Source organism: Serinus canaria, chromosome 2 (genome assembly GCF_022539315.1).
Source record: "Serinus canaria isolate serCan28SL12 chromosome 2, serCan2020, whole genome shotgun sequence".
In the NCBI taxonomy this organism is placed as follows: Eukaryota; Metazoa; Chordata; class Aves; order Passeriformes; family Fringillidae; genus Serinus; species Serinus canaria.
The window spans coordinates 131667615-131693691 of record NC_066315.1 but is presented as its reverse complement, the minus strand read 5'-3'; the positions used below and the strand labels follow the sequence as shown (position 1 = coordinate 131693691).

The following is a 26077-nucleotide window of genomic DNA, read 5'->3' as shown; positions in this document are numbered from 1 at the left end:
TTGTTGATGTGTACATTTGCCTTTGCATATTAAATGTTTCAGTCTGCAAGAGGACAGTTGTCCCTGACAGCAACAGCTATAGTTTTTAGTTTAGCAAGAGGAAGAAAAAAACAATTTAAAAAACCCCAAACCAGCCAAAAAGCAAATTAATAAAGAAAAACCCCAAACTTATAAACAAGCAAATTAGGTAGTCTAATAGTTTTACTAAAACATAAATACAAGAAAAACAGCACACTGAATATAACACCACTTTCAAGGTCTGAGCCAGATTCCATTTCCTTAGAAAAACAGCCTTAAGATAAGTGATAAAATTCCTATGTTCTAGAAGAAAACAGTGATCTATTGTTAGATCACTGACTTCCTGGAAAAAAGGATATGGAGCATATTTGCAATGGCCTAGTTTTGAAGAGACAGCTTTTTCAATATCAGATTAGCTGTTCACATGAATAGTATTGTTCAAAAGTAAAAAACTGCTCCGAGACATTGAAAGGATAAGTACTGCAGTCTCCAGAACTGTCACACAAAAGATTAATTTATTTTTTTTTAAGAAATGTTCTCATGAAAATAGCTGATCAGTACAATGTATCAAGCATCACAAGAGCTGGCAAGAAAATAAACACTTATATTGCCTCAGACTGGACCAATAGTACTTATTTTCCAGGGCCCATCTCAAGTTATACTTGCCTTGGTTCAGCTGCCATTTATTCTAAGTTACACTGCTTTTTTTACCCCTCAGGTACTGAGACACACAGAGAGAGGCAGTCTACTATCAATTCATATTTCTTAAAAATCAGTATTCCCATAATTCCCTAGGTTATAAAGCTATTCAAATGTAGAGTTTGAGTAGTCTTTTAAAAATTCATTTTAGAACGACCATAAATAACCAAGATATAGATGAAAAGTATAACCTGTTCAGGATTATTAAAAATCAAAGTTACACTTACTTGTAATCTTCATTTGCTGCAGTAAAAATGAAAGCTTCCATAGGGTTCCAACACAGTGTATTTGTCCTCATGTTCAAGATAACCTGAAATATATTTACACATTGCTACCTTGTTAAAGGCAGTAAATACTCACTGCAGTTAAAACTTCCTACATACCCCTGAAGACAAGCACTTAGCAGACAGAGAATTATGGCAGAGGAATAGTACATGACAGAATGTTTCCTCAGCAGTGTTAAAAGTGAAACCCAAGAACCTCCTATCTCTCATTACATGCTTACTGCTTTGGGCTACACAACAATTAAATTTTCCTCTGTAAATCACCTTAGAATCAAATTCTTCTAAGTGGTCACTTAACATGGCGACCTGCTATGTCAACAAGTAAATCTGGAACTTTGAAAAATTTCACTTCTCTGTCCTATTTACGGGAACCTTTAGTTAAGTAATCTATAAACACACCTAATTAAATGGTTATTTCACAGGACATAGTCATTAATTGAAGCTGTGAACCAACATTTGCAAAGCAATTGTAACATGTTTATGTTCTCCCAGTTACCCCTTCGTTATTTTATGTCTAAAACTGCAGTTCACCAATTCTCCTGGCCAGTTGCCATTTCTTGTGGAAGTGCCAAGCAATGCACATAGAAGTTACTGTGTTGTCAGGTACTCAGCACTCTCACTGTATCAGCAGTGAATCATTCCTCACACATTTGTAAGATTTGCTTGCTGCTTGTAAGCATATGGCCAACAAAGAGGCCAGCTGGCCCTGAAGTGGGAGGAAGGCAGCTGATAACAGATTAATAAAACCCTTCTGCTTTCTAACTGCAGACTAGACAAGAGGCACTAGCAAGCTGTATGTTGGATGTCCCCACCCTGGAGGACAGCTGGGCCCCTGTGGGACAAGGGAAGGCAGGGAGAAAGTCATCTGACATGCCAGACACTGCAGCTTTGGCTTCTGCCGAGGCTGAGAGGAACCTCCAACCATTTACTTGAAAATAAGAGCTATACAGTATGCCTGACACAAAGTGGATGTGTAATTACAGAGCAACTGATTAACAAACTGAACAACTCTAAACAGGATTTTCTACAATGCTCCAGGCCAGCTATAATCCTGCTTAAAAATCCCGAAATTTGGGTGTTTAACGGTATGGTACTCAAACCCCATTTTTATTCTTGGCTTACTACACTGAACACCATAAATTTACACACCTATTTCAGAATATAATTGTACAATTATAACCCTTACAGTAATGAACACAGCCTCAAAACAAGTTAATAGTGATGATTTTACTGAACATCCCTCCAAAAGATTGCAATGAATGTGTGTCTATTCCTGTAATTCTCATTCTCCCTAAATCCTCATTTCCTAGGTGACACCATCCTGTTCATTATAAAGTCTGTGCTGCAGAACACTGCTTATTTTCAGGAACTGCATGCAACCAGAAGGGAATGTAATCATCAGATCTCTAAAGTGATCTCTAGTTTAAAATGCAGACACTGAGATGTCCCCTGTTTAGTTATAAAACTTGCACAAAACTGGTAAGTTAATAATCAAGGACGGTTCTTCATTCCTTCCTGGTACAAGTTTACCAGCCACTGAAAAATGAACACACAACTAATGTTAACCCACTGTATCTATAATAAGTACTTTAAGTCATGTTACAAAATAACTTCAATTTTGCTAAAAATCCAGCTCTTTCAAACAGAGTCAAGTCCTGTCATGCTCCGAATCTCTATTTTTTTACCAAAATTTATAAGTCTTCAGTTGATTTTAGCAGCAGCTTTTGGAATTAAAATGGTGCCTAAGAAATGAGATTGTCTCTACAGTTCTAGCATTAGGTTTAGTAACAAATGTGTAAGGCAACCTGGGCTGGAAGTGATTTAAGTTGCTGTAAATACATTAATAATGGCATTTCAGAACTATCGAAACCAGCCAGAGCCATTTTTAACTACTGTTTTTAATCTACGGTACATCTTCTTAGAAAATGGGTAAGTTTAAGACCCCCACTAAGACAAGTCAAAATTGTGAAGTCCCTGAAGACTTGGTTCTCTGGGTTTAATTATTCTAACTGTGAACAGCTGCTTACAAAGAACATCAGCCTGGAAATGCTGAGATTACTTTAATACAGAAACATTACCCAAATAATTAACCTGTCTTCCTTTACTACCTCCAAGCTTGAGATGAACACTTAAGAATGTAACAAGCAAGAGAAAACACAGTTCCTGTCAACTGTTAAAATCCTTAGATCTGTCTTTACAACACCCTAAGCTTTCCTGATCCCACAGGTTGCACAAGAATGACTTTTAAAGTGTACCAATTCCTATAAAAAAATCTTTCAACAGAATTGCTTTCATTCATCTTTCCCAGCTCTTTTTAGACTAGTTCTTGTTTTGAACCTAGGTAGCATCTCACTATCTCATCCCTCCCTTTTTAAAACTTAAGGCTTTGAAACCCACACTCAGGACAAACTGAGTGAACAGAAATGTGTGAATAGGAGTGCATGTGTGATGTACTCCTATTTCCATTCATGAAGGGACTCCAACTGAGCTCCAACTGCTCTGCTGATCGAATCCCAGGAATGCAGCAGTGCCAGAAACCAGTGCCCATACATAAGTAAGGTAACACTAATAAGCAAAACCAATCTCTTAGGAGTTCCAGAGCTCTTAGCTCTCAATGCAGAAATGGACATTTCACCTCCTCTCCACAGAATTATCCCAATCCCAGGAGGAAACCCAGTACTGTGCCCATGGAAGCAAGGAAGTATTAACCAGTGTTTTATTCCCACAGCAGGAAATGCACCTCAGCATGCTGCTTACATGAGATACACATATACAAACATGTGCACACAGTCTACAGTAATTCTATATGCACATGTACGTACAGTCATGTATTTAGCATATATACATATGCAAAATTTCGTTAGATTTAAACTCAGTTCACAAAGGATCAAACTACTTCCTTTGACCAGATGCTGCAGCTCTACAGCACTGGCTGGGTTCATTTCAACATTCAGGTCTTTAGCTGGCATCACTGACAAGTTTCTGTAAGCACTGCCTCAGTGGCCCAAATGAAACTTCACTAAAAATTGTTGGGGCACAGGGAGAGAAAGAAACACTGTTATGCCAAAACCACTCTTTTTTATAACTAAGTACCATTTTAATGTTGTAGCATGTATCAGCTCAATGACACTGCAGATAGTATGTAACACAGGAGAACACTGAGTGCATACTCACAAGCCAGAATATTGTATTTCAAGAAGAATATTGCTAAGATAGATCTGGGGCTTAGAACTACTGAATTTGATTGAGGTTTGATAGGTGTATATGAAATACCAGCCTCTTATCTAAATAAATACAAATATTCTGTTAAAGAGGAATCTTTAGGTCATCAGTATGTTCCACATATAGATATTTTTGATTTCACTGCAAAGGATTTCTGAATACTCATAGTAGGTGTATACGGAAGGGTTTATCTCCCTTCGAAGGAAAAACACCTTTTAAAATACAGCGTAAGGCTCTCTAGTGGTGAAGTTACCTTGTTTCCTTCTGGTAAGGAAGAGGAAAAAAAAATTTTAAAAAATCACACATACATAGACAGAATGCAATAGAGGAACATAAAGTTCTTGTTGTGAAATTGCTGTCAGGTCAGGCACTTGATCAAGAATTACAACAGAGTGAGCATGACAGCCTGTCTGAATGCAGAAAAAGGCCCTTCTAACTCTGCACTGTTTAAATCCCAACGTTAATTCAAACTCAGAAGACTCATGCAATGCAAACTCAGTAAACTTCAGATTTCAGACATTCCCATTCTCTACTGTCACCAACAGTTACATGCTATTAATATATTCAGTATGATTATCACCAGTAATTAATCTTAAAGAAAAATATTACCTTCTTTAATGGAGTCGATTTTCTCATATCATACAGCACAATATTTCTGTCAGAAGCACAGCTTCCCAAAAGGTAAGTCTGAAAAAAAAAAACAAAACCAGTGGGTATGGTCTTTTGAATACTTCTAGAGTGTGGTGAACAGCTTACATCAGATACCAGAAAGCTATTTCACAAAGCTGGTGATGAGTTTCTTTTTCACTCAAGGAAATACATTCTTTAATTTTTCTGGGCAGCTAATTACCCAGCATTACAAGCATTTTAAATAGCTTTCCCAGTAAGATCCAGAACCCATGCAGTGCCTTCTACTTTAAAACTAAGAGACAATTCCTCATAAACACTTTTTCTATGAGCACAGCCCAGTCAAGGGGTATAATAGAAGTGCTGTAAAAGATCAAATGCAATTGTTTTGCCATAAGGAGAGTGAGAAATCTCAGGCACAGGGGGCAGAATACTGGAACAGGTGAACTGGCAGCTCCACAGCCACTTAACTGCTACACTGTATGACTGAGGTACCAGGTATGTATTGTTGTAGGCAGAATAGAGACAACTCTGCTTTTGTTTCTCCTCTCCCACACTAACAGAGACAAAAGACAGGAAGACAAAATTATATGGAACTACAGTCCAAAATAATATAATCATCAAAATCTATTATACATATTCCATTAAAACATAAAATCTAAATTTGGAAGAAAAAAATCAAGACGGTATAAACAGAGTTTAGATCTCATCCTGCTCAAGAAAAATTCTAATTTCCAATATATTACACAATCATTACCTCAATGGGATTAAATTTTACACTGCTTATGCTATCAAAACCCCAAGTCAGAGAACACTTGGGGCTTGTCCTTTGTTCATCCCAAATGTCCACTTGATGGCCACAGGTAGCAAAAACAGGTTCCTTCCAATGGTGATCAATTCCTGTATACACTGTCTTTAAGGAAAAAAAACAAAAAACAAAGCAAAACTTTTAAAACCCAATTATATGAATAAATACTCAAGTATGTTCTGTTAGGGAAAAAAAAAACTACAAACGCTTGCATATGGAGTCTAACATGGTTTTTCTCATTTATATTACTGAAAATTAAGTCATTATTGCTCCTAGAAACTAAGCCTTGTCAGATATACCCCTTCCAGTAGGCAAGCTTTCTTTTCCATTTAAGGTCCTGTATGCATTTCTTGTTAATTTACAATGGAGCTATCACTAAAGGCATATTTACAAAATCCTGGCTGATTTTAAAGCAAATAAAAAATTTAAGAGTGCAACTGTATTTTCAGTGGGGACTTGAATGGATTTCACAGACATTGCAATAACTAAAGAGTTTCAAACTATCTATTTGAAAAAAGCATTTAATGTTCTTCTTAACGTAAGCGTATCATAAATTCAAAGTGCCAAAATACCTATTTTTAGACTGCTTTTGTCAATAAGGAAGATGTAAAGTTAGTATTTTGTATTAAATGGCTGTGAGATATTGGTATGAAAAATAAGTTATTTAATGCAGACTAAGCACTGACAATACACATCTGAAGAGACTCCAGAGAAATGTGACTAGTTTGCAGGAAAGGGGTAATTAGTACAGACAGAGCTAAGTAGTCTCTGGTGGCATCTGAGGAGTCCTTTCTGGTTACATGTAAAGTAAGTGCAATAAAAACATGAAGATACTTTAAAAGTGCCATTATAAAATTTGATGTCAGCAAATTTCAACCCATTACGATAAGAGGTGACATCAAACTGTTTTCCTCTCCTTCAAAAGCTAGATAAGAAATTATTCAAACTTAATTCAAAAGAAGAAGTGTGGGAAATCAAAACTCAGATTTACTACCTTTCCAAGAATTGTATGAATAGGTTCTTCTTCTTCTCCATATTCTGGGCTCTCCATTTTCCACTGTTTTATGGTTTTGTCATCACCAACCTGGAAATATTGGAGAAATTATGCAGTTTTATGTAAATATATTCCCTTTTATTTTGCTAGATGAGCTTTGCAATTAAATACAGGCATCCTTTAAAAAAAAATATTCTGTGATATACACAAATGCTTCCTCCAGCCTGTTCATTGTTCCATTTTATACCTCCAAGCCACAGATCAGCTCTCCTGGCCATAACATGTCATTAAACATGTACATGGTCTGGCTGCAGTGAACATTCTTCATAGCAGCCCACCTAGCACTGTGTTTTTGATGTGTGGCTGAAACAGATCTGATACAGAACCCAAGCCTTGGCTGTGCATTTCCACCTGCTCCCACTCTGTCTCCATCATCCCTGCCTCACCCACCAGCAAACAGGCTTGGGGCAGGCAGCAGACTGCAAGGGAACACGGGCTTGACAGATGTCCTGAACTGGCCACAGGAGTATTCCATAGCACAGAACAAGGCTCTGCAATAAAAGCTGCAGTACTGGGAGCAGAAAGAGCAGGTGGAGGGTGGCTCCACAGTGGCTGCTGCTCAGAGATTGCCTGGGGATCTGTCGGCTTCAGAGAGCAGGCGACTGATTCCCACTTGTTTCCCACCCCCACCTTCCCTTCACCTATTCCACTGTCCATCTTGAGTGACAAAGCTTTTCCAGTTTCCAATATAGACAGCTGAATAGGAAAAAGGTGAGCTGGAATGACAGCTATTTTGTAAGGCTACATTTTGTGTTTTTTAATCAACTGGCACCCTAAACTGCAAATTATCTTCTGGAAGTCACTTTGGTGAGCCTGTAATCAGTTAAAAGGCACTTTCCACCTCAGCTGCTGTGGTTGCCTGCTCCAAATTTTGTTCTACCTCTTGCACTAATGCCAGCACAAGCTTTTAAAGGGCTGTGCAGTGACCTGGATCAGGAAAACAGGCCTAAAAAATGTTAGCTTTACAAGTTTATCCTCCCCTCCCTGACTGCACGATTACTATTTCTCTCCCTCTCTCAATTTTCAGGCAGACATTGTCAAAAGGGGAGCAACTAACTTGAAATCACTTCGGATTTTTTACTGTGACTTTCCCTATATCCTAACTACTGTCCCTGTGACCTGGTATATACCTTAGAAAAAATAAATATACTGTAGTGAAAATGGCTCTTCTATGACCAGTTCAAACAAAGCACAACCTCAGGACACTTCTGTTTTCAAAACCAGATCTTCTTGTTGTGTTATCTTAGAACTATTTTCATGCCAACAGGAAGACATACTATTTCCAAGCAGTTTACATGTAACTGAATCTGTGGTAGTTTTTTATGAATCAATAAAGCTGTATTCACCTGAAATGATCTTAACTTAATCAGATAATTTTTAATCACAGTAATGCAAATTATTACTTTTTTACAAGGTATACGTATATGCAAATGGTTACTTTTCAACTTTTCTACATCTTGCAATGAACACAATCCATTTACTACTTTAACAAAAACTAGTTTACTGGAGTTTTAATTACATGACCATCTATTAGCTCTTTGCTGGTATTTGTCCCTTTGCTCGATTTGTCCCTTGAATGATATCCATATCACAGTATCAGAAAAAGCTTCATCCTAAATAGAACTGTCAGGTTCACCGACACATTTAATAAGTGTATTCATACAATATTTAAATGTTCTACGGCAGAGAGCAAGCTTCTCAGTGGAAAACAGATGGTGAGCAGGTACTCTGTGCTGCTGCACTGCTAAGGAGCCACATAATACTCACAGTGAAGAATGATGTGCCACAGAAACGGGCACACATGCCTCGAACAAAGCCTTCGTGAGCTTGTATCGTGCGGATACACTGTCGTTTGGTCAAGTTCCAAATCTTAACCTGATAAAAACAAAAAGCAAATATTCTGTAAGCTTTCTACAGCCCACAGCTGCAGTTCATAAGTCAAGTACAAGAGCCCACACATGTTGTAATGAAATGGCAGAGCTGGCTTGGACACCGGTCAGGTTTTATCTTGTTAAAAACTAATTATTTCTTTCTTGAAAACTAATTTTAAAAGTGAGGCTCTTTTGTTCCTACCCTCCCCCCCGACCTAAGCTGTACACTTTCTGCATTTGGCACTCCCATGTTTTTGAACTAGAATTCTTGCTAAAAAAAACACCAGTTATAAATTTAGCAAAATAATACCCCTTCAAAGACAAAAACACAAAGAATTCTGGAACCAACAGAATTTTTTCTGTCCAGCTGCTGTACTACATTGCCTAGAGATGTCCACCTCTTACAGAGGTTTCTGCTTAAAAGCTTTTGGGCTCATTTAAAAACCAACAACAAAGAAATCGAGTTCACTTTTTTTATTTTTATGTATTTACAGTACACAAAACTTCACTTGCTCTATCAGTAGATAAGAAATTTGGATAAAAACTTTCATAGAAATTTGTTCCACTTCTCTCTGAAAAGGTTAACCTCCATTATATTACTGCATGACATGAGCACTTTCTATAAAAAGCAGAAAGGAACCAACTGCCTAGAAGACCTTTAACTGCCCTTGAATACCTTTAAAGTATTCAAGTACTGTCAAATGAGCAATGTAAGGGTGAGAAAAGGCAGGCAATGCAGAAAAGACAGGTTTTTCTGCAACTAGTTCCAATTAAAGTGTTCATGATTGCTATTTATAATTGTTATGTAAAATACATACACGGTTAGCCTTTTTCAGGCAGTATGAAACCCTGTTATTCAAAAATTTTTGGTTGTATGCCCCTTCCCTAGCTAATCTGGCAGTTTAACTTCTTTAGGGGGAGGGGGGTCATGTGGGCAGAAAAAGCAATCCCAACATGTATTGGCTTTGCATGGCCAGGTTTTGGTAGTGACTTCTAGGGGTGGCTTCTGTGAGAAGCTGCTGGAATCTTCCTCCACGCCCAGCAGAGCCAATGTCAGCCAGCTCCCACACAGACCCACCCCCGGCCAAGGCCAAGATAATAGGAAATGGTGGTAACAACTCTGTGATAACACATTTAGAAAGGAATAAAAGTTAGTGGGCAAATGTAACTGTACTCAGAGAAGAGAGGAGCGAGAATACGTGAGAGGAATAACTGCAGACACCAAGGTGAGGGAAGAAGGAGGAGGAAGAACAAAGTTCCTGTTGTGGAGACCATGGCGAGGCAGCAGTGCCCCTGGTGCCCATGGAGGAGGTTAATGGGAGTGCAGAGATCCACCTACACCTGGGGAGAAGACTGAGGCCAGATGCACACAAAGCAGGATGTGATCCATGGCAAGCCCTTGCTGGATCTCAGGGACCTCAGGACGCATGGAGAGAGGAGACCACACTGGAGCAGGTTTCCTAAGACTTGTGACCCTTTGGGGGACCCACCCTGGAGCAGCCTCTTCTTGAAGGACTGCACAACATGGAACAGTCACCCACACAGCAGCAATCCATGAAAATCTGCAGCCTGTGGAAAGGACTCACACTGGAGAAGTCATGGAGAACTGCCTCCCATGGGAGGCACCCATGGTGGAGCAGCAGAGCACCTCCTCTCCCTGAGCAGAGGCAGGAACAACTTGTAATGAACTGACTTTTATCCCCTTGCCCATTTCCTTGTGCTGCTGGGAAGAAGGAATGAAGGAATGAAGGAATGGAATTTTAAGGTTTTATTTTATTTCTCATTATTCTGTTCTGAGTTTGTTAACAATAAATTCAATTAATAAGCCCAAGTTCAGTCTGTTTTGTCCCTGGTTGTAATAGGTGAGCAATCTCTCCCTGTCCTTATCTCAACCCTTTCACTACAATTTTTCTCCCCTGTACAGTGGCAGTTATAGAGCAACAAAAAGTTTCACCTTCTGCCTGAGGATGAAGGTAACATGCTGAACAAAGACAGAAAAGTAAGGTGTGAGAAAACTAACCGTACAACCCAACAAAACACAAAAGAGAAAGAATATGTGTGTTTGTTGTGGTATGCAAGCTTACCTCTCCATCACAGGCTCCAGACAGCACAGTAGACAAACTTTTTGGATGTTTGGCCATGCAATTAACTCCATCTCTGTGGCCATCAAGTGAACTAAGAAAGGGTTTTGCAAACACACGTTCTAGCTTTGTGGCATTCAGAGCTCTTGTGTACTCTCGTGCAACCTCAAATGGATGCAATGCAGGGTCATAGTTCCTTGGAACTGCAACAGAAAGAAAACACATTAGAAAGCCACGCTGGAGCACATCCAGAGGAGATGAGCACAGGGATGGGACTACCTCTCCCTTGACGAAAGGCTGTAGAGCTTTGGTTCAGCTTGGAGAAGAGACAGCTCTAGGCAGACCCCACTGTGGCCTTTCAGTACTTAAAGGGGGATATGAGAAAGATGGTGACAGACTTTTTAGATTGTGATTAAACAGTGATTAAACCCCCAGCCTCGCAGTCCTGCTCTGACGCCGCTTCCAGACCAGGCTCTGGAAGCTCCAGGCTCTGCCACCCCGATGTGAGCTCCCGGCAGCCGCCGGCCCCGGGCCGCGGCAAGGCAAGTTCAGCTCCGCAGAGGCACCGCACTCGAATCCCCGCCTGGGAGCGGGGAAAACTCCCGGCGCACGCAAGGAGGGAAGCCCAAAGCCCACTGCCCGAGCTCTCCGATTCTCGCTGCTAGCGGGCAGCGGCGGAGGGGACCGGAGGGGAGGCGACCAGAGGGATCAGGAGCGGAAGGCGGCGCGGACGACAGCCGCCCGAACGCCTTCCTGGGCCGCCGGCCTCATCCCTTCCGGGCAGGCTGTGATGTGGTGTGGTGTAGCGTGGCCAGGCGTGCCGGGCCGAGGGCCGATGCCGGAGCCCCGCTTACCGCGCTGGAGGTCCAGCTTGGTCTCCCGCACGTAGTCATCGGGGTTGCGGCTCAGCACCTTCACCCGCATCCCGCCGCCCGCCGCCCCGGCACCGCGCACACACGTGACCGGATGCACCGCGCGGGCCGTTCTCGCGCGAGGCCGCGAGCCCCGCCGCGGCCTCAGCCCCGCCCCCGCCCCTGCGCGCGCGCGGCCGGTGATGGGCGCCGCGAGCCCCGCGTGCGCGGCGCGGGAGCCGCTGTCGCGGGAGCCGCTGTCGCGGGAGCCGCTGTCGCGGGAGCCGCTGTCGCGGGAGCCGGCGCTGCGCTCCGTGCTGCGGCACGTGCGCCTGGAGAACCTGGCGGCGGGAATGAGCGGCGGCGTCCTGTCCACCCTGGCGCTGCACCCGCTGGACCTCGTCAAGATCCGCTTCGCAGGTGAGGCCGGACCGGCCGTCCCGCGCTAGGCACGCACCGACGTGCCCGAGCTGGCGGAGCCCGGCCCGGGACCTGCCGGGCTTCCTGCCCGGAGCCCGCGCTGCTCGGCCCGCCCCGTGCGCGGCCGCAGCGCCCCGGTGCCGGGGGCAGCCCCACGGCTTAGAATAAACCCGCCGTGAGCCGAAAGGGGCGGTCTCCCGTTCTCTTCCCTGCTATCCCTGGTATCCCAAAGCTGCTTCTTGTCCCTTGTGGGAACCGTAGCGTGTGTGGTGCGCCCCGGGCTGTTTGCGGCAGGTCGGTGAGCTGCCAGCCTCTTCCCCCCTACCGCGGCCCCCAGTGCCGGAGACACCGGAGCGCTGCCCGCTTTTAGCAGGCGGGTTGCCCAAACCCACGTTCAAAGTTCACCTTTATGCCAAAGATTTTCAACGCTCAAAGCGTAGCGGTAGTTTTGGAATAACCTTGGTTGTTAACAATAGTGGTATTGTTTTGCAGAAAACTCTGTAATTAGTTTGTTTTTCCACAGGGAAACATGTCAATTTCTCTTGACTTTTCTGCTGATTTGAGAAACTTGTCCACCACTTACCATATTTTCTTTCAGAGAGGTTGAAACTTTTTACTGTATCTTTGGATTGTTTTCTAAAATATGGATGTTTATTCTTAAAAATTGATTTTTTTAAGATCTGAAAACCAAACTATCACAGAGACATTTTTTAAAATTCAAAATGATGTGTCAGAAGTACTGTGTTTACTTTGGAGCTCTCCAGGACAAGGAAGGAAGACAATGATACACTGGTGTGATTCCAGTGGAAGACTGGTAAAGGGGCTGGAGCACATGACATAGAACAGGCTGACAGAACAGGATCACTTTGGAGCTAAAGTTGCAATCTATGACAGTGGTATTGGAAGACACAGAGAAGGTAACGCCAGATTCTTGGAGATAGATAGTTGGCCGAAAAGGAACAGACACAAGCATGGAGAATTCCAGTTATTTTACTGTGAAAATGGTCAAATACTGGAAAAGGTTACCCAGACAGGCTGTAATCTCTTCAGCCATGGAAACATTCAGGAGTCAGCTGGTCATGTCCCTAAGTAACCAGGTCTAATTAGATCTGGTTTGAATACAGGTTTGGATTAGGTGGCTTTTGGAGGTCATGTACTTTCACATGCTTCGTTGGGTTGAAAATAATAATTCCTGTGTTTTGTCTTCAATGGGGAGCAGGAGCTGATATCAGAAATGAATGTTGTGAAGATTCTTGGCAGCATCATTGACAGAAAGACTTGCATTCGTGTCTCTGATTTGTGATGTTGTTTATTATGTTTATGAACTTGATCTAGTGTCTGCATGGTAAAAAATTTAACAAATGTCTTTGGGAAAAGTCTAGCAACACTTTCTCAGGAAGGAGAAAAGAGGTGTTTGTGTTCTAGTTTTGAGTGGTTGTCAAGCTGTCGAGGCATTGCCACACTGTGCTCAGCTAAAGCATTTTGTCTTTAATGCTGAAGTTTGTCACAATGTGTATGGGACACAGAGTTTAAGAGGAATTAATAATAAATGTGGCACTGGACAGAAAATGCCTGTTTACCAGGATTAATTTTGATGGGGACACAAAAACTACACTTGTAAAACTTTTAGATCAGTTTTCAGTACAATTGCAGTATAGCCATACATCTGTAGTAAGAATGAAAGCTGCTGCTATGTTGGCATCACAGAGTCATTTAGGTCAGAAGAGAGCTAAGGAGTTCACCCCCTACTCAGATAAGCTCTGCTTAGATCAGTTTGTTCAGTCTTGTGTACTGGAGTTTTGAGTAGCTCCAAATATGCTCTTCAGGCAACTTGTTCAAGTATTTGGCCATTCTGCTGGATGAAAAGTTCTGGTAAAAATTCCTTGTTTTTCAGCTTGTGTCTCTTACCTCTTGTCATCTCACCATGGACATCACATACCTCATCAGTAATCAACTTACTCCTTTGTTGTTTTGGCAGGAGCAATGGTAGTTACCACTCCAAGTTTTGTGGTCATCCATGTTCTACATGATCTGTCAGACAAAAACTTGTGTGTTTTCTGTATTTTTGAAGTAGTATTTTCTGAACATTTGGACAACCAGCTGTTAGGTTATTAGGTGAGAGAGGAAACCTTTGAGTATTCTGGTAAAAACTGACTTGGGAATCAGTAAGACGTGACCCATTGCTTTATAGAAGACTTTAAAGAGAAAATTTGAATTTAAGGGTTGTTACTTAGGACTTGTCTAAACAACTTAGAGAAACATATCAAGGATGCCATCCATATCACTTGAAATATGATGCAAAATTGCTGGAGTGCTAAAAAGAAGAGACAGAAAACTTCAGATCTGCTGCTCATCAAAAATGTCGAAAGTGCATTTATTTAGCCTTGTCAGATTAATAGAAACTTTCTTCTTACTGAGCTAAGTAGTTATCTCTCTTTTTTATTTCTTTCCCCCCCCTTTTTTCCCTAAGTTCTTTAGTTCTAAGCTTATAAAGCTGTAAAGCCCAACTCTTGCATACTTGTGAAATAATAGTTATGTAATACAGTTGATCAGTTATGTTTCATGTTCTTTATTGCTTGCTTTAGAGGCTGTGGATTCCTCTGTTGGCTTGGAGGCAGTTGAACTTTATACTTCCTGAAATGTTTTCCAGTATAATTTCTCTCTTTTGTAGTAAGTGATGGGTTGGAGTTGAGGCCAAAGTACCATGGAATTCTTCACTGCATGAGCACAGTCTGGAAGCATGAAGGGCTTCGAGGCTTGTACCAAGGGGTGACTCCAAACATGGTGGGAGCAGGAGCCTCCTGGGGACTTTACTTCTTCTTGTAAGTAGAACTGTAAAATGTGTCACTGCCTGCACAATGTAGTGTTCAGATATACATTGCATCTTTGTGAGGTATAAAAATGTGCTAAGGGACTTAAAAATTTGTCATTCTCTTAGCTAGTCAAGGTTTGTGAATGTTTATTTTGCTTTGCTGTTGTAGAATTTAAGCAGTTTGAGTCAGAAACCTGTTCCTTTGTCAGGTACAGTGGATTCCCTTGATGCTGTGAAAATACTAAGGAATTTGAGGGATGATAATACTTTTCATAAAGAATTCTCTAAAAGTGCCAATACAATGTTCTTAAAACCTCATGAAAAACAAGAATCTAAATTGATTTCTTGAAAATAAAGAGCACGAAGTTTTCTACTAAAACTAAATGTTTGATTGTTTTTAGTCATTTTAGTGGCAGTTTTTACATTGTTTTTGTCAGTTCATGGGCTTTGCTTTTAAAGCCCATTTTTAAATATTCTACTTTATTAACTCTGTTAGTGCTTATCCCTGTTAATTGAAACATTTTTAGGGGCTAGTTAGCTGGCATGCCTATGCAAAGCTCACTTGTCAGTTGTCTAGACTCTGTTATTGTTGTTCTTGAGTCCTTAAGCTTTGCTGTAGATTGCTAGTGACATTTCATCTTCTGTTGACAATTCCTTAATTCACAAAGATTTTGCAAACTGGATCAAAGAAGAATGCTCAGTGTATTTCTGAGCTAGAGGGTAGATACCTAGCACTGTGGGTCCCAGTAGACTTCTTTTAGGAGTTAATTCTGGATATCTGATAATTTTTAAAATGCAGTCCCATTGATAGTGACAGTTTAATTATATAATTTAATTCTATATTTCCATAGTTCACTTTAAAGAGCTAACTGCTCAGAGACAATCAATTAAATAACAGTAGTCTGGATGCCTTTTCTTCAAAGGCTGTGTACCATCATGATCTTAAGTCAGGGATGTCATTGTGGATTGTGTATTTATGATGTGGGTCTGTGTTCACCTTCACTGAGCTGTGTTGTACATTTTCCAGTTACAATGCCATCAAAGCTTACAAGAAGGAAGGGAAGATGGAAAGTCTCAGTGCGAGCGAACACCTAGTGTCAGCTGCAGAGGCTGGTGAGGTTAAATGCAAAAATTAATGTTCTCTTTTAACCTTTCCATATGCTGCTACCTGCCTTTCTGTGTCACTGCAGCTTTTTCTTACAGGTGGCAAGGGTGAGTGTTCCAGCCCAGATGCAATAGTTTGTTGTCTGTAAATGAAACAAAGATGTTTAGCACAAATAGGTGGGTCACTGTGGTCCTTCAGTCTTGTGCAGAATTAGCAGTTGTCAAAATGTCTTTTGTCCTAGTTTTCATTCTGTGTAAGCACTTTACATATTTAGTACTGTACTGGGTCCCAAAATGGAACTATAGAAATCTGCTGCTATCAGATTGTTGACTTGTTAAATATTTAACACTTGAACCTGGAAAGGAGGTGGCCTGTTGGATCGTGGAATGGTTTGGGTTGGAAGGGACCTTAAAAATAATCTAGTTCCAACCCCCTGTCTTTGGCTGGGACACCTCCCACTAGACCAGGTTGCTCAAAGCCCCATCCAGCTTGGTCTTAAACACTTCCAGAAGTGGAGCATCCACAGCATCTCTGGGTGACCTGTTCCAGTGCCTCACTACTGTCACAGTAAAGAATTTCTGTCTCGTACTTAATCTAAACCTACTCTCTTTCAGTTTGAATCATTCACTTGTCCTGTCACTACATGCTGTACAGGCAATTTGGAAGACTTCATTAGGATTTTGAAGCATTTATTTAACGTTGAAATATAAGGCATATTGTTTGAATGAAATATCATAATGGATTGTGTTACAATGGTATTTTCAATAATTTATAAAGCTATAACAGGTTCTTGCTATTAACTTGTCAAAATTATTAAGCAAATCTTGCATCACTGAGGTGTTCATTAAATTTTGAATTATTGTATACTGAAGAATAACTTGAATAATCGGTGGTACATTAAGAAACTACATTTACTGTCTACTGCAGATTATACTACTAGCTGTGGAAAGGTGAAGCAGAAAAAGGGCTGTACTAGGAATGTGCAAAAACACATGTGCCCTGCAAAAGTACTGCAGCAGGAGTGAATTGGATTTGACTGTGAGCTTTGAAGGGAGAGAGAGGGAGCAATGGAGGGCATAAACTTCAGCTGTTTTGAACAATATGAGTACTCTGGTAGAGAAGTAGTTTTGTCTTTGTAGAAGCCTGTGTTATATTGGACTGAACAAACTGGGACATTCTGTGGAGTTGGCATAACAAAGAGAGTAACTTCTGTCTGTTCTCAGGAGCCATGACTCTCTGCATTACAAACCCAATATGGGTAACCAAGACTCGACTTGTGCTACAATATAACGCTGGCATGGATCCATCCAAGCGGCAGTACAGAGGAATGTTTGATGCTCTCATAAAGATATACAAGACAGAGGGCATACGTGGCTTATATAAGGTAATCACATTTCAGAAAAATTCCATGATTGCCTTGCACCACCCAGTAGCATGGTGAGACTTGTAAAAATATTTTTTCACAAAAAAAAAAAAAAAAAGTTCTAATAGCTCACTTTCATTCTGTGAGTCTTCCCCACTGAAGAACTGCAGCAAAAAGGCTTAGAAGAAAAGCCATTATACTGGTGATAAACTGCTTTGTAATTTTTTTTCAATCTTCCTATAATTAGAATTTGGATAAGCAGGACAGCAACAATGTAACCTCTGTTGCTGGTAGTACTTCCTTCCATTTTTTCCTTTATCTCTGTATTTCTAACCTCTTCTGGAAGATAACTTGACTAAAGTACTTGCTAATTTTTTCTTCCACAATGAATAGTTTCACAACTGCTTATTTGCCCTCTGGTTATTGATGTCTGTAATCTTTCAGCTCTAGATACATTAAATTTGCAGACTTCTAAATATGGCCTGCATATGTGTGGGGTTTTTGTTCCCTTTAATTTAGGGAAACAGATGGCAGCAAGATTTGGACTTCTTGCCTCCTCCTTTCTTCAGGTCATGACATCAGGATGCATTCTTCAGTGCCTAGAAGTTGTGAAGAAACCTATTTTAGTTCAGTCTGGCTCTTCTCCTGCAAGTAATGCTGCAGAATCATAGAATGGCTTGGGTTGGAAGGGATCTTAAAAATATTCTTGTTCCAGCACCCCTGTGATTGGCAGGTGTACCTTCCACTAGCCCAGGCTGCTCAGAGCCCATCCTGCCTGGCCTTGAACACTGCCAGGAATAGGGAACAAGACCACTTTCTCTTAGAAATTATCCTGATTACTGAGCATTAGCTTATTTTATTTTCAGTGAAAAATGTGATCCTTCCTATTCTGTAAGACTTGTGTGCTTCCTGGCAATGAATGCCAAATTCTAACACCAGGAACAGGGCACCTTACGTACTTCTAAATTGAAATGGTCAGGATTTCTGGTTTGCCTGCTTGGATGTCTGCTCTGTTCCATGTAGATAAGTTTTGATTTCTTGGATCTCTTAGGTTTTAAGATGTCCTTCCCCCCTTCTTTTCAGATTATTTGTGCAAGTAGCATGTGTGGCCTTTGGCACTAGACACTTCTTTGTAGTGTTAATCTGCAAGTGTGGGACTAAAGCAGCTACTTCCTTTGAAAGAGCAAATTACTTGCTTAAATCTGCAAAGAAGGTGACCTAAATAGGTCCTGAATGACCTACATAAGTATGCACATTGAGCAACTTCCATTTGACTCAGGACTCTCTCAGTCTTGTCTGTACTGGGAAAAAAGGCACCTCTTCAGGTGGCTCTTTGTACTTGCTTTAGCTTCCTCCATTTCAGTGTTTGGGGGAGTTTTTATTTTTCTTGCTCTATTTGAAATTGTACAGCTAAAACTGTGTTAATTGCCCTGAGTCAGGAGTTGTAGTACACAATTGTCTTCTTTTTCCTCATAATTTTCATTTCAGATAGCATTCCTTGCAGCAGATAAGGAGATTTCAGGTAGTACCACCTTATAGTAAATGAAGGCATCTCAAATAGAGCGACTGTCTCAGACAGAATTAGAAATAAAATCTGGAAGCAGTTTCTTTCTGTTTGAGATTTGTCTCCTTAGACAATAAAGAATGGTATTTCTGACCAAGCAATTCAATATTGCTTTTTATGGCACAGATGCTATTACTGATCTGAGCAAATCCATTCAGTCCTTTGAGGTACAAACTGGTAATGTCAGGCTACATCAATCTTTCTAGCAGGGATCAAAGCTGTCTTTATCAGCTCTGCTGGGTATTGATTGTTCATCAAATAGTTTTTCTGAATCTGGGTTTCTCAGTAAGTTTTTCCTCCTGAACCTGTGTGTACTTCAACTGAAAGGCAGGAGGAGTCTCCTTTGTTTATCATCCCAGTAATCCAGTCAGTGATCTTCCACACTCTCCATCCCCTTGGCTTTGTCTTTTGGCCTCCATCCCCCTGGTGACTGGGGACAGAGCTGCTCTGCTGCACACCAGGCTGAATTAGAAAACATCTTGGGGCTATGTACTTTGAACACACCCATGGATCTGCTGGAGATCTGAGCTCTAAAAATTACTTTGCCATTAATGAATGTCATGGAGCCATCTCCATGTTATGAGTGCTGTGTTGTTCTTTTCAACACAGTACCCAAACATGGTAAAATGGTTGTGAGATTTTAGGATTGGTGCTTTTAGGAAAACATAAAATATCTCTGAGCTGTTGAGAAACTGTTAGAGGTACAGTCTAGAGTAACTGACTACTAAGACATCAGTCAGGAATGCAACTAGCATCCTTCATGGCTTCTGTATTTCTGTAAGTGCATTTTTTATTCTCTTTTATTGATGATATCAACGCAGCAGTTGGAAATAGAGCAATGCTTAATAAACAAGAGTAAAATACACAGGAAATGTATAAAGTTTAAGGAGATTAAAGTAAAATCCAGGTTCATCAAGACTGAGAGTAAGAATGTAGCATGCTGACAACAACAAAAGTCATAAGAGTAATGTGTGCTTGTTACTAAGTGAAATATATTTGGACACTTCTCTGTTGGCATTTCACTTTTGGTAGGCAAGATTCTATGCTCTCAGGATAAAGTACTTTTCCTGGTCCCTCAATGGCTAGGGCACTTAGCTCTCTTTATTTTGCAATGCTTTTGCTTCTGTTATTTTTCTTCTTGTAACTATGAAGCTTGTAAGCTTTCTATACCTTTGTACTTATACATAGCAAAATCCATTGGGATTTGGCCATCTTGATTTTAACTTAAGTTGCAGGTTCTACACAGAGACTTAAGCATAAGTGGCTTTGGGGGTAACATTTTTCACCATGAAGGAATCAAGATGATAATGGCGACTTCAGTGTCTTGTCTGCACAAGTTGTCAGAGCAGGGCACTCAGATGCTGCAGGTTTCTGACACACTGAGAGCCCAAATGAAGGCAGCACTGGAGAGATTACAAGGGGTATTTGCTGCATTCTTTTGAAACAGACAGCAGAGGCTGTTCTGGCTTGAGTGCTGTCAAACACTTCAGGCAGTGATGTGAGTACCACATCACCAAAAGATCCTTGTTCCCTTCTTTACTAAGAAGCACAGGTTTTCCATGTGTACACTTGCCTGTGTTTCTTTTTATTGTGATGGGTAACCTTTGAAACACCAACCAACAGGACATTTTCTTCTTCTCTGGATTTTCAGCACTTAAATCGCTTTAAGCCAACTTTAAAATATTTCTTTATTCCCACTGTCTGCTGCTCAGAATTATATGCCATTTAAATTTCTGATTATAGAATATAAATATAGAACTATGTTTAATTCCATCTATTGTTCTAATCCTTTGAAAGAGAATTCAAGCGGGACTTCTTTGAGGAGCCATTCATCTTGTCATGCTTCCATGGCAAAAATCTTCTAAAGATATATTTCAAATATTAAAGTAAAAAATAACAAGAAATACATGCAGTTATTATAAAATTTTTCTTTACATTCATATTATGTAAAAAAATAAACATTAAATTCTATCAAACTTTGTGGCAAGAAAGAATTTGGAATTAAATTATTCTAAGAATAAGAAAATAGAATATGTTTCAAAAACTTCCCCAGCCAAGATATTTATGTGAAGAAATCAGTTTTGCTATGAAACATTTTTCCATAAGAATACATTGTTTTCTGTGATCACTAAAAGTCTGGGTCAACTCCTGTTTTACTGAGGCACTTTGGCTGAGAGTTTCCCCACTCCCTTCTTGCATTTTTTTATATTGGCCCAACATTAAAAGTCCCTCAGTCTTTGGAAGCTCAGCACAAGACTTCAAGCTTGCTGGTATTTGTGTATGAAGTGCTACCAGCAGATGCTTTAGGACTCAAGGGTGCAAGTTATCCAAATCTTCTGGCTAAAGTTAAAGAGTTTAGCTCTCTTAAAGGTTGTTTAACGTTCTTCTTTTGTTGGCAGGGAAAGTATTACCTCATTTTTCTATGATATAAATACATTGTTCTAATTCTTTCCAAGGGGAGAACAATTACTTCCACTGTCTTTTAGTTGTTTTACTGATTAATCACTGGGAAATGTTTGTGAAGATTTTCCCTGCTATCACTGTCCATAAGTTTCATACTGGTTTTTTTGGGGTTTTTTTCCCGACCCAGAATAATTTTAATATTACTTTTATTATTAATTTATTATTACTTACTGACCCAGATAATTTTTTCTTATACATTTTTGCATAGTTCTTTTATCTTCTTCTTCTGTTTTTATACTGCTTTTATTTTCTTCTCTGATCCAGGATTTCTGAAAACCAAAGTTGTCCTTTTTCCCTCTCTTGGGGCCCTTTGGCTTCAAACTTCACTTTGTGCTTACAGCTGACAAAATACAGATATGTGGTTTAATTCCACTTGTTCTCATTTGGGGAAGTTTTTTTTCTGGGACTTTCACTAGCCTTTAATGCATTTCATTAGTTTGTGCTCACTGATGTTGAGTTCATGACATTATTTCTTACTGTGAGAAAAAGAAATTCTAAAAAATCATTTCCTGAAAGATTGGAAAACTTTAGAAATCTCTGTATAGCATTTGGAAGGCTGATCCCTGAAGTGGTATTTTGTGTATTATCCGTGCAATTTTTATGCCTGCTGTAGTTTTAGTTGTTGGTGTTTTTTCTGCAATTTAGGAGTTTTATTATTTTGTTTCCAATTTAGGAGTTTTATTTATTATTTTGTCTTGTTTTGTCTAATTCAGTGGACTCCTTCAGGAATCCCTTCTTGTTTTCACCTTCTCCAGGCTTTTAATCATATTCTGATAAGTCTTCAACGTTTTGGGCTTCCCTTTTAGTCTAACACAGAGTTGGGCATCTGAGCACATCATTTTTAAATTCCTTTTTCTTGCCTGAATGGATCATGGGAAATAAAACTGTTCTTTTTATTTTTTTAAACTTTGGTTCTTTTAGTCCTTTTAACCACATTTTGACCACTTACTCTGTTCTAATTTTACCCCAACAGTTTGCAGCAAGCTTTTGAGTCCCTTTCTGACCAAGGTGATTAATTCTCCATTTATTTGTGTTTTTCAATCCAAGTGACCAACTCTTCAAAAAGAATTAGTGCTTTTCAGAGACCCTGCAGCTGGAAGCTCATTTTAACAGAGCTAGTCCTGCTCCTGGGGGAACTCCTGTCTTCTTTTTCCTGTGGAGACAGTTCAGAAAGTACCTGTTTTCCCACTTCACTTCAACTTTTTTGAACCTAAAGGTTGATGTGTATTTTCATGCGTTTATGTGTGTAAGAAAGACAGTGCTGGAGCAGCTCACTCTCTTCTCCCACAGGAACATGTTATGGTAGTGAACATGGCAGTGTCAGGTTTATGGTTAGATTTGATAATCCTACAGATCTTTTCCAACCAAAATTATTCTATGATTCTATAGAGACACAAATATTTTTAGTGTAGAAGGATATATATAAATATCTCATTGACACACACATTTATGTAGAGACACACATGCAGACACATACTTAGCTATTTCCCAGGCTCAGTCACAATAATGTTTTGTACCTCTGCTCCTGGTGGCTCTTCTCTGAGTTGCCAGCATCTGTCACTGCTTTACCAGTCTCAGGTGGGAACCAGACCCCTCAGTGCCAGTCTCTGGAAATGTGCACTGAGCTTGATTTGTGATCCTGTAATCCTAATCTGTGTTACCAGCTTGTGCTCTGTGAGGTGGAGTCCCTGGGCCACTTGTTTTATCTCAGTGACTCAGTAGGTGACTTTAGGCTGTATGTCAGACAAGTAGCATTTATTGAGTGTTGGTGGGATGCCTGCCCTTAAGGATCCCTGAGTCAGACTGCAACTCCTGTGCAGGCACAGTCTGTACATTAAGGAAGGACAAATGTAGGGGTGTGAGCTGTGCTCTGCCAAGTTGTTTAGGTTTTATGCATTACCCTTTAGTCTTGTTTTATCCTTTTTTTTAGGGATTTGTGCCTGGTCTGTTCGGAACATCACATGGAGCACTTCAGTTCATGGCCTACGAGGATTTGAAAGAGAGATACAACAAGTATAGAAACAGAGTATCAGATACAAAACTGGTAGGATGTCTGAGAATAAAATTGTGTTGTGGCATGTAAATAAATGGAAGTGGATTCCATTTGTCAGGTTATACAGCAGCCAAATGTGCAAAGTATTGGTACATTAATTGAAGTGCAGAATATATAAAAGGAAATAATACTTTCTCACTTTTTAGGAACAAGCAACTGGTTTTCACTGGTTTTGGAAACCAACTTCTTATTTTGGCAAGTGTTTTGGAAATTTTAGAGGAAGGAATGAGGGTTTTTTCTTACGTTATGGAACCAGAGGGGGTGGTATTAAGCCCTGGAAAACTGTTCGGATGCAAGGTGGGCAAAGGTAGCTACTTTTGGAAGAAGTGTTTCTCTTAATGGGAATGAGAAGGCACAACACATGTTTTACAGTCAATTACTTGTAGCACTGCATGTAGTAAAAACTGACATTTCTCTTAATGTGTTGTATTATAAGGGGGAAAATCTAGAGTATTGTTTGGTTGTACATTTGAAAATCAAATAAGATTTTGAGAACTGTCTAATTTAAACCATACCTAAGGCAAGCCTGACTATTTTTATTGCTTTTAGAACACTGTGGAATACATAATGATGGCAGCTGTATCCAAAATATTTGCTGTGGTAGCAACATATCCCTATCAAGTTGTGCGAGCTCGTCTTCAAGACCAGCATAACACATATTCTGGGGTGTTTGATGTGATCCACAGGACCTGGAGGTAGGTGGGCTAATTTAAAAGCCTACATGTTGCAAACTGAGTTTTACAGAATCAGAGCTACCTATACTGGCTGCTGTGCTGACTTGCAGGACCAGTGCAATTCAGACCAAACAAAGTGTTAGCTGTACAAAGTCATATTGTGCAAGATGCCACCATCAGCAGTGAGCTTAGGAGAGAGGAGGAGATTGGAGAGAGTCAATGCCCCCTGCAGGTTTCTGTTGTTTATTCTGTCTCCCTGCTCTCCTCCAGCAAATTTCACAGGCTAAAAAATAACATTGTCATGGCTGGTTTGGTACACTAAATGAAGTCTCACTTGAACTGCTTTGGCTTATCACATAGGACAGGAGCATTGTGCTGCTGGGACAGGAGCATTGTGCTGCTGGGAGTTGTGGCTAATCCAAATTCCTGGCAAGGTGAAGTGAGCTAGCCAGAGCTGATTATATTGATGTCCCTGGGTTACCCTCGGGCCTGACTGCATTTGTAGTCTGGTCCAGCTTCCTGTAGGACCTTTAGAGACCTGTGACCTCACACCTATTCATATCTTCTCACAAACCTTCCCTGAGCTGCACAGTGCAGAGGAGAGTTTTCACACAGGCCTATGTAGTTACTGAGGGTGGCCCCCTCTGCACGTGCATCCATGGCTTTGGGCAGTGCTTCTGGCTTGGGCCATATTGCTGGAGAGGTGGGAATGGGCTTCTGGGCTGTGAAGAGGGGCCAGCTCAGTAAGTGACTGAGGCTCTGTTGTTCAGGAGCGCCCCTGGATCAGAGGCTGTGCAACCATTTCAGCTGGAGGCAGTTCAGAGCAAAAGTAGCTCTGATGTGTCAGTGCTGAGCCCTTCAGTGCTGCAGGCTACAGGAAGGCTTGTTAGTTCTGGTGAAGTGTAGTACAGCCATTCTGGAGCCACTGCTGAGCTCATGATGAAACAGATGGGACTTAGGGAGGGTTGTGTAAACCACACCCAAGCATTTCTTGGGATCTCTGTTTACTCCTCCTTCCAGGTGTCCTATGCCTGTAAGGCCTGCACCTAAAGAGATGGGGTTTCATGCCTCTAAAACTTTTTAACAGCCCTAGCATCACACACTGATTCAAATTGGATGAAATTAGATTCTCATTTATTGGCCAGTAGAATCAAAATTCTGGAGGGGGTGTGCTTAAATTCTCAAAAAATGAATGCTGACTTTTCTTAGTTGTTTAGCCATTTCTTGTAGCATGAAGAAAGATGGTAAATTGCCTTATTTGGACAATACCCTCAGAAACCACTCAAAGCCTAGGCTAAATAACTGATCTGCATAATGGTATTACATATTCAGAAGAAAAAAACTAATGGGTTAATACTTGCTGCAATTTCAAACACTGTCTGAAATTGTTATTTCTACCCTGAAGTGCATCTCCCAATGGGAGTGTGAGGAATAAAGTGCCAGGCTTTGTTTTATGACTGATTTTTTTCTATAAAAGACATTAATTAAAACCTTTTTCTTTTTTTTTTTTTGTCTTTAAAGGAAAGAAGGTGTTCATGGATTTTACAAAGGAATTATACCTAATGTAATCAGAGTGACTCCTGCCTGCTGTATTACCTTTGTAGTTTATGAAAATGTGTCTGGCTTTTTACTTGGTTTTAGGAAAGAAAATAATTAAAGGTATGAACTTGTGTTCCTAGGAAGGAATCTATCCTTTATTTTTTATATTCATGATCTGGGAGAAACTTAGTTCAGCAGTCTTCGTTGACACTGTGAATTGATCTGGTATTTTGAGGAAAGAATGTAGAGACTAAACCCTGCCAACATCTCTCCTGTTGAACGTTCCTGCATCGCTGCCTTCCTCTCTGAATCTGCTGTGTCTGCCTGTAGCAGATGTCTGCAACTGTGAAATAAGAGTGCTGTGACTGGGTGAAGGCAGCTGCACAGCAATTCCATTCATCCTGGCCTGCCTGGAATAACCCACTGAGCAGTTTCAGCAAGTCTCAAGATAGCAGTTGGTGAGATTCTGCTCCTGCACAAGTGGAAAACTTCATATGAAAGCAGCCCTGGGGCCTGTCAAAACTTTCTTAAATCTCTGAGTCTCATTAAAACAAGGAATGTCATCTGAA

General features: G+C 40.5%; 2 protein-coding genes across 3 annotated transcripts in view; one reads left to right on the top strand and one right to left on the bottom strand.

Moving 5' to 3' along the window:
• Window positions 1–11676, bottom strand: part of DCAF13 (DDB1 and CUL4 associated factor 13) — a 25324-nt gene extending 13648 nt beyond the window's left edge. Inside the window, exons 1-7 of the mRNA XM_009087420.4 lie at window positions 11519–11676; window positions 10668–10867; window positions 8480–8587; window positions 6653–6742; window positions 5608–5763; window positions 4833–4910; window positions 945–1027 (exon numbers count right to left, since the gene is read on the bottom strand). Coding sequence (XP_009085668.1) covers window positions 945–1027; window positions 4833–4910; window positions 5608–5763; window positions 6653–6742; window positions 8480–8587; window positions 10668–10867; window positions 11519–11588 — 785 coding nt within the window. The 5' untranslated portion in view covers window positions 11589–11676. The remainder of the gene's footprint in view (window positions 1–944; window positions 1028–4832; window positions 4911–5607; window positions 5764–6652; window positions 6743–8479; window positions 8588–10667; window positions 10868–11518) is intronic.
• Window positions 11663–26077, top strand: SLC25A32 (solute carrier family 25 member 32). 2 transcript variants are annotated; one of them, XM_050970289.1, is made up of 8 exons: window positions 11663–11787; window positions 11818–11935; window positions 14607–14757; window positions 15775–15860; window positions 17076–17236; window positions 23173–23286; window positions 23845–23990; window positions 25491–26077. In XM_050970289.1, exons 1-8 carry the CDS (start codon window positions 11719–11721, stop codon window positions 25624–25626), a joined length of 981 nt encoding a protein of 326 aa, XP_050826246.1. In that variant the 5' UTR covers window positions 11663–11718; the 3' UTR covers window positions 25627–26077. The 2 variants fall into 2 exon arrangements, with proteins under 2 accessions (XP_050826246.1, XP_030083693.2); XM_030227833.2 differs by having other exon boundaries at window positions 11682–11935.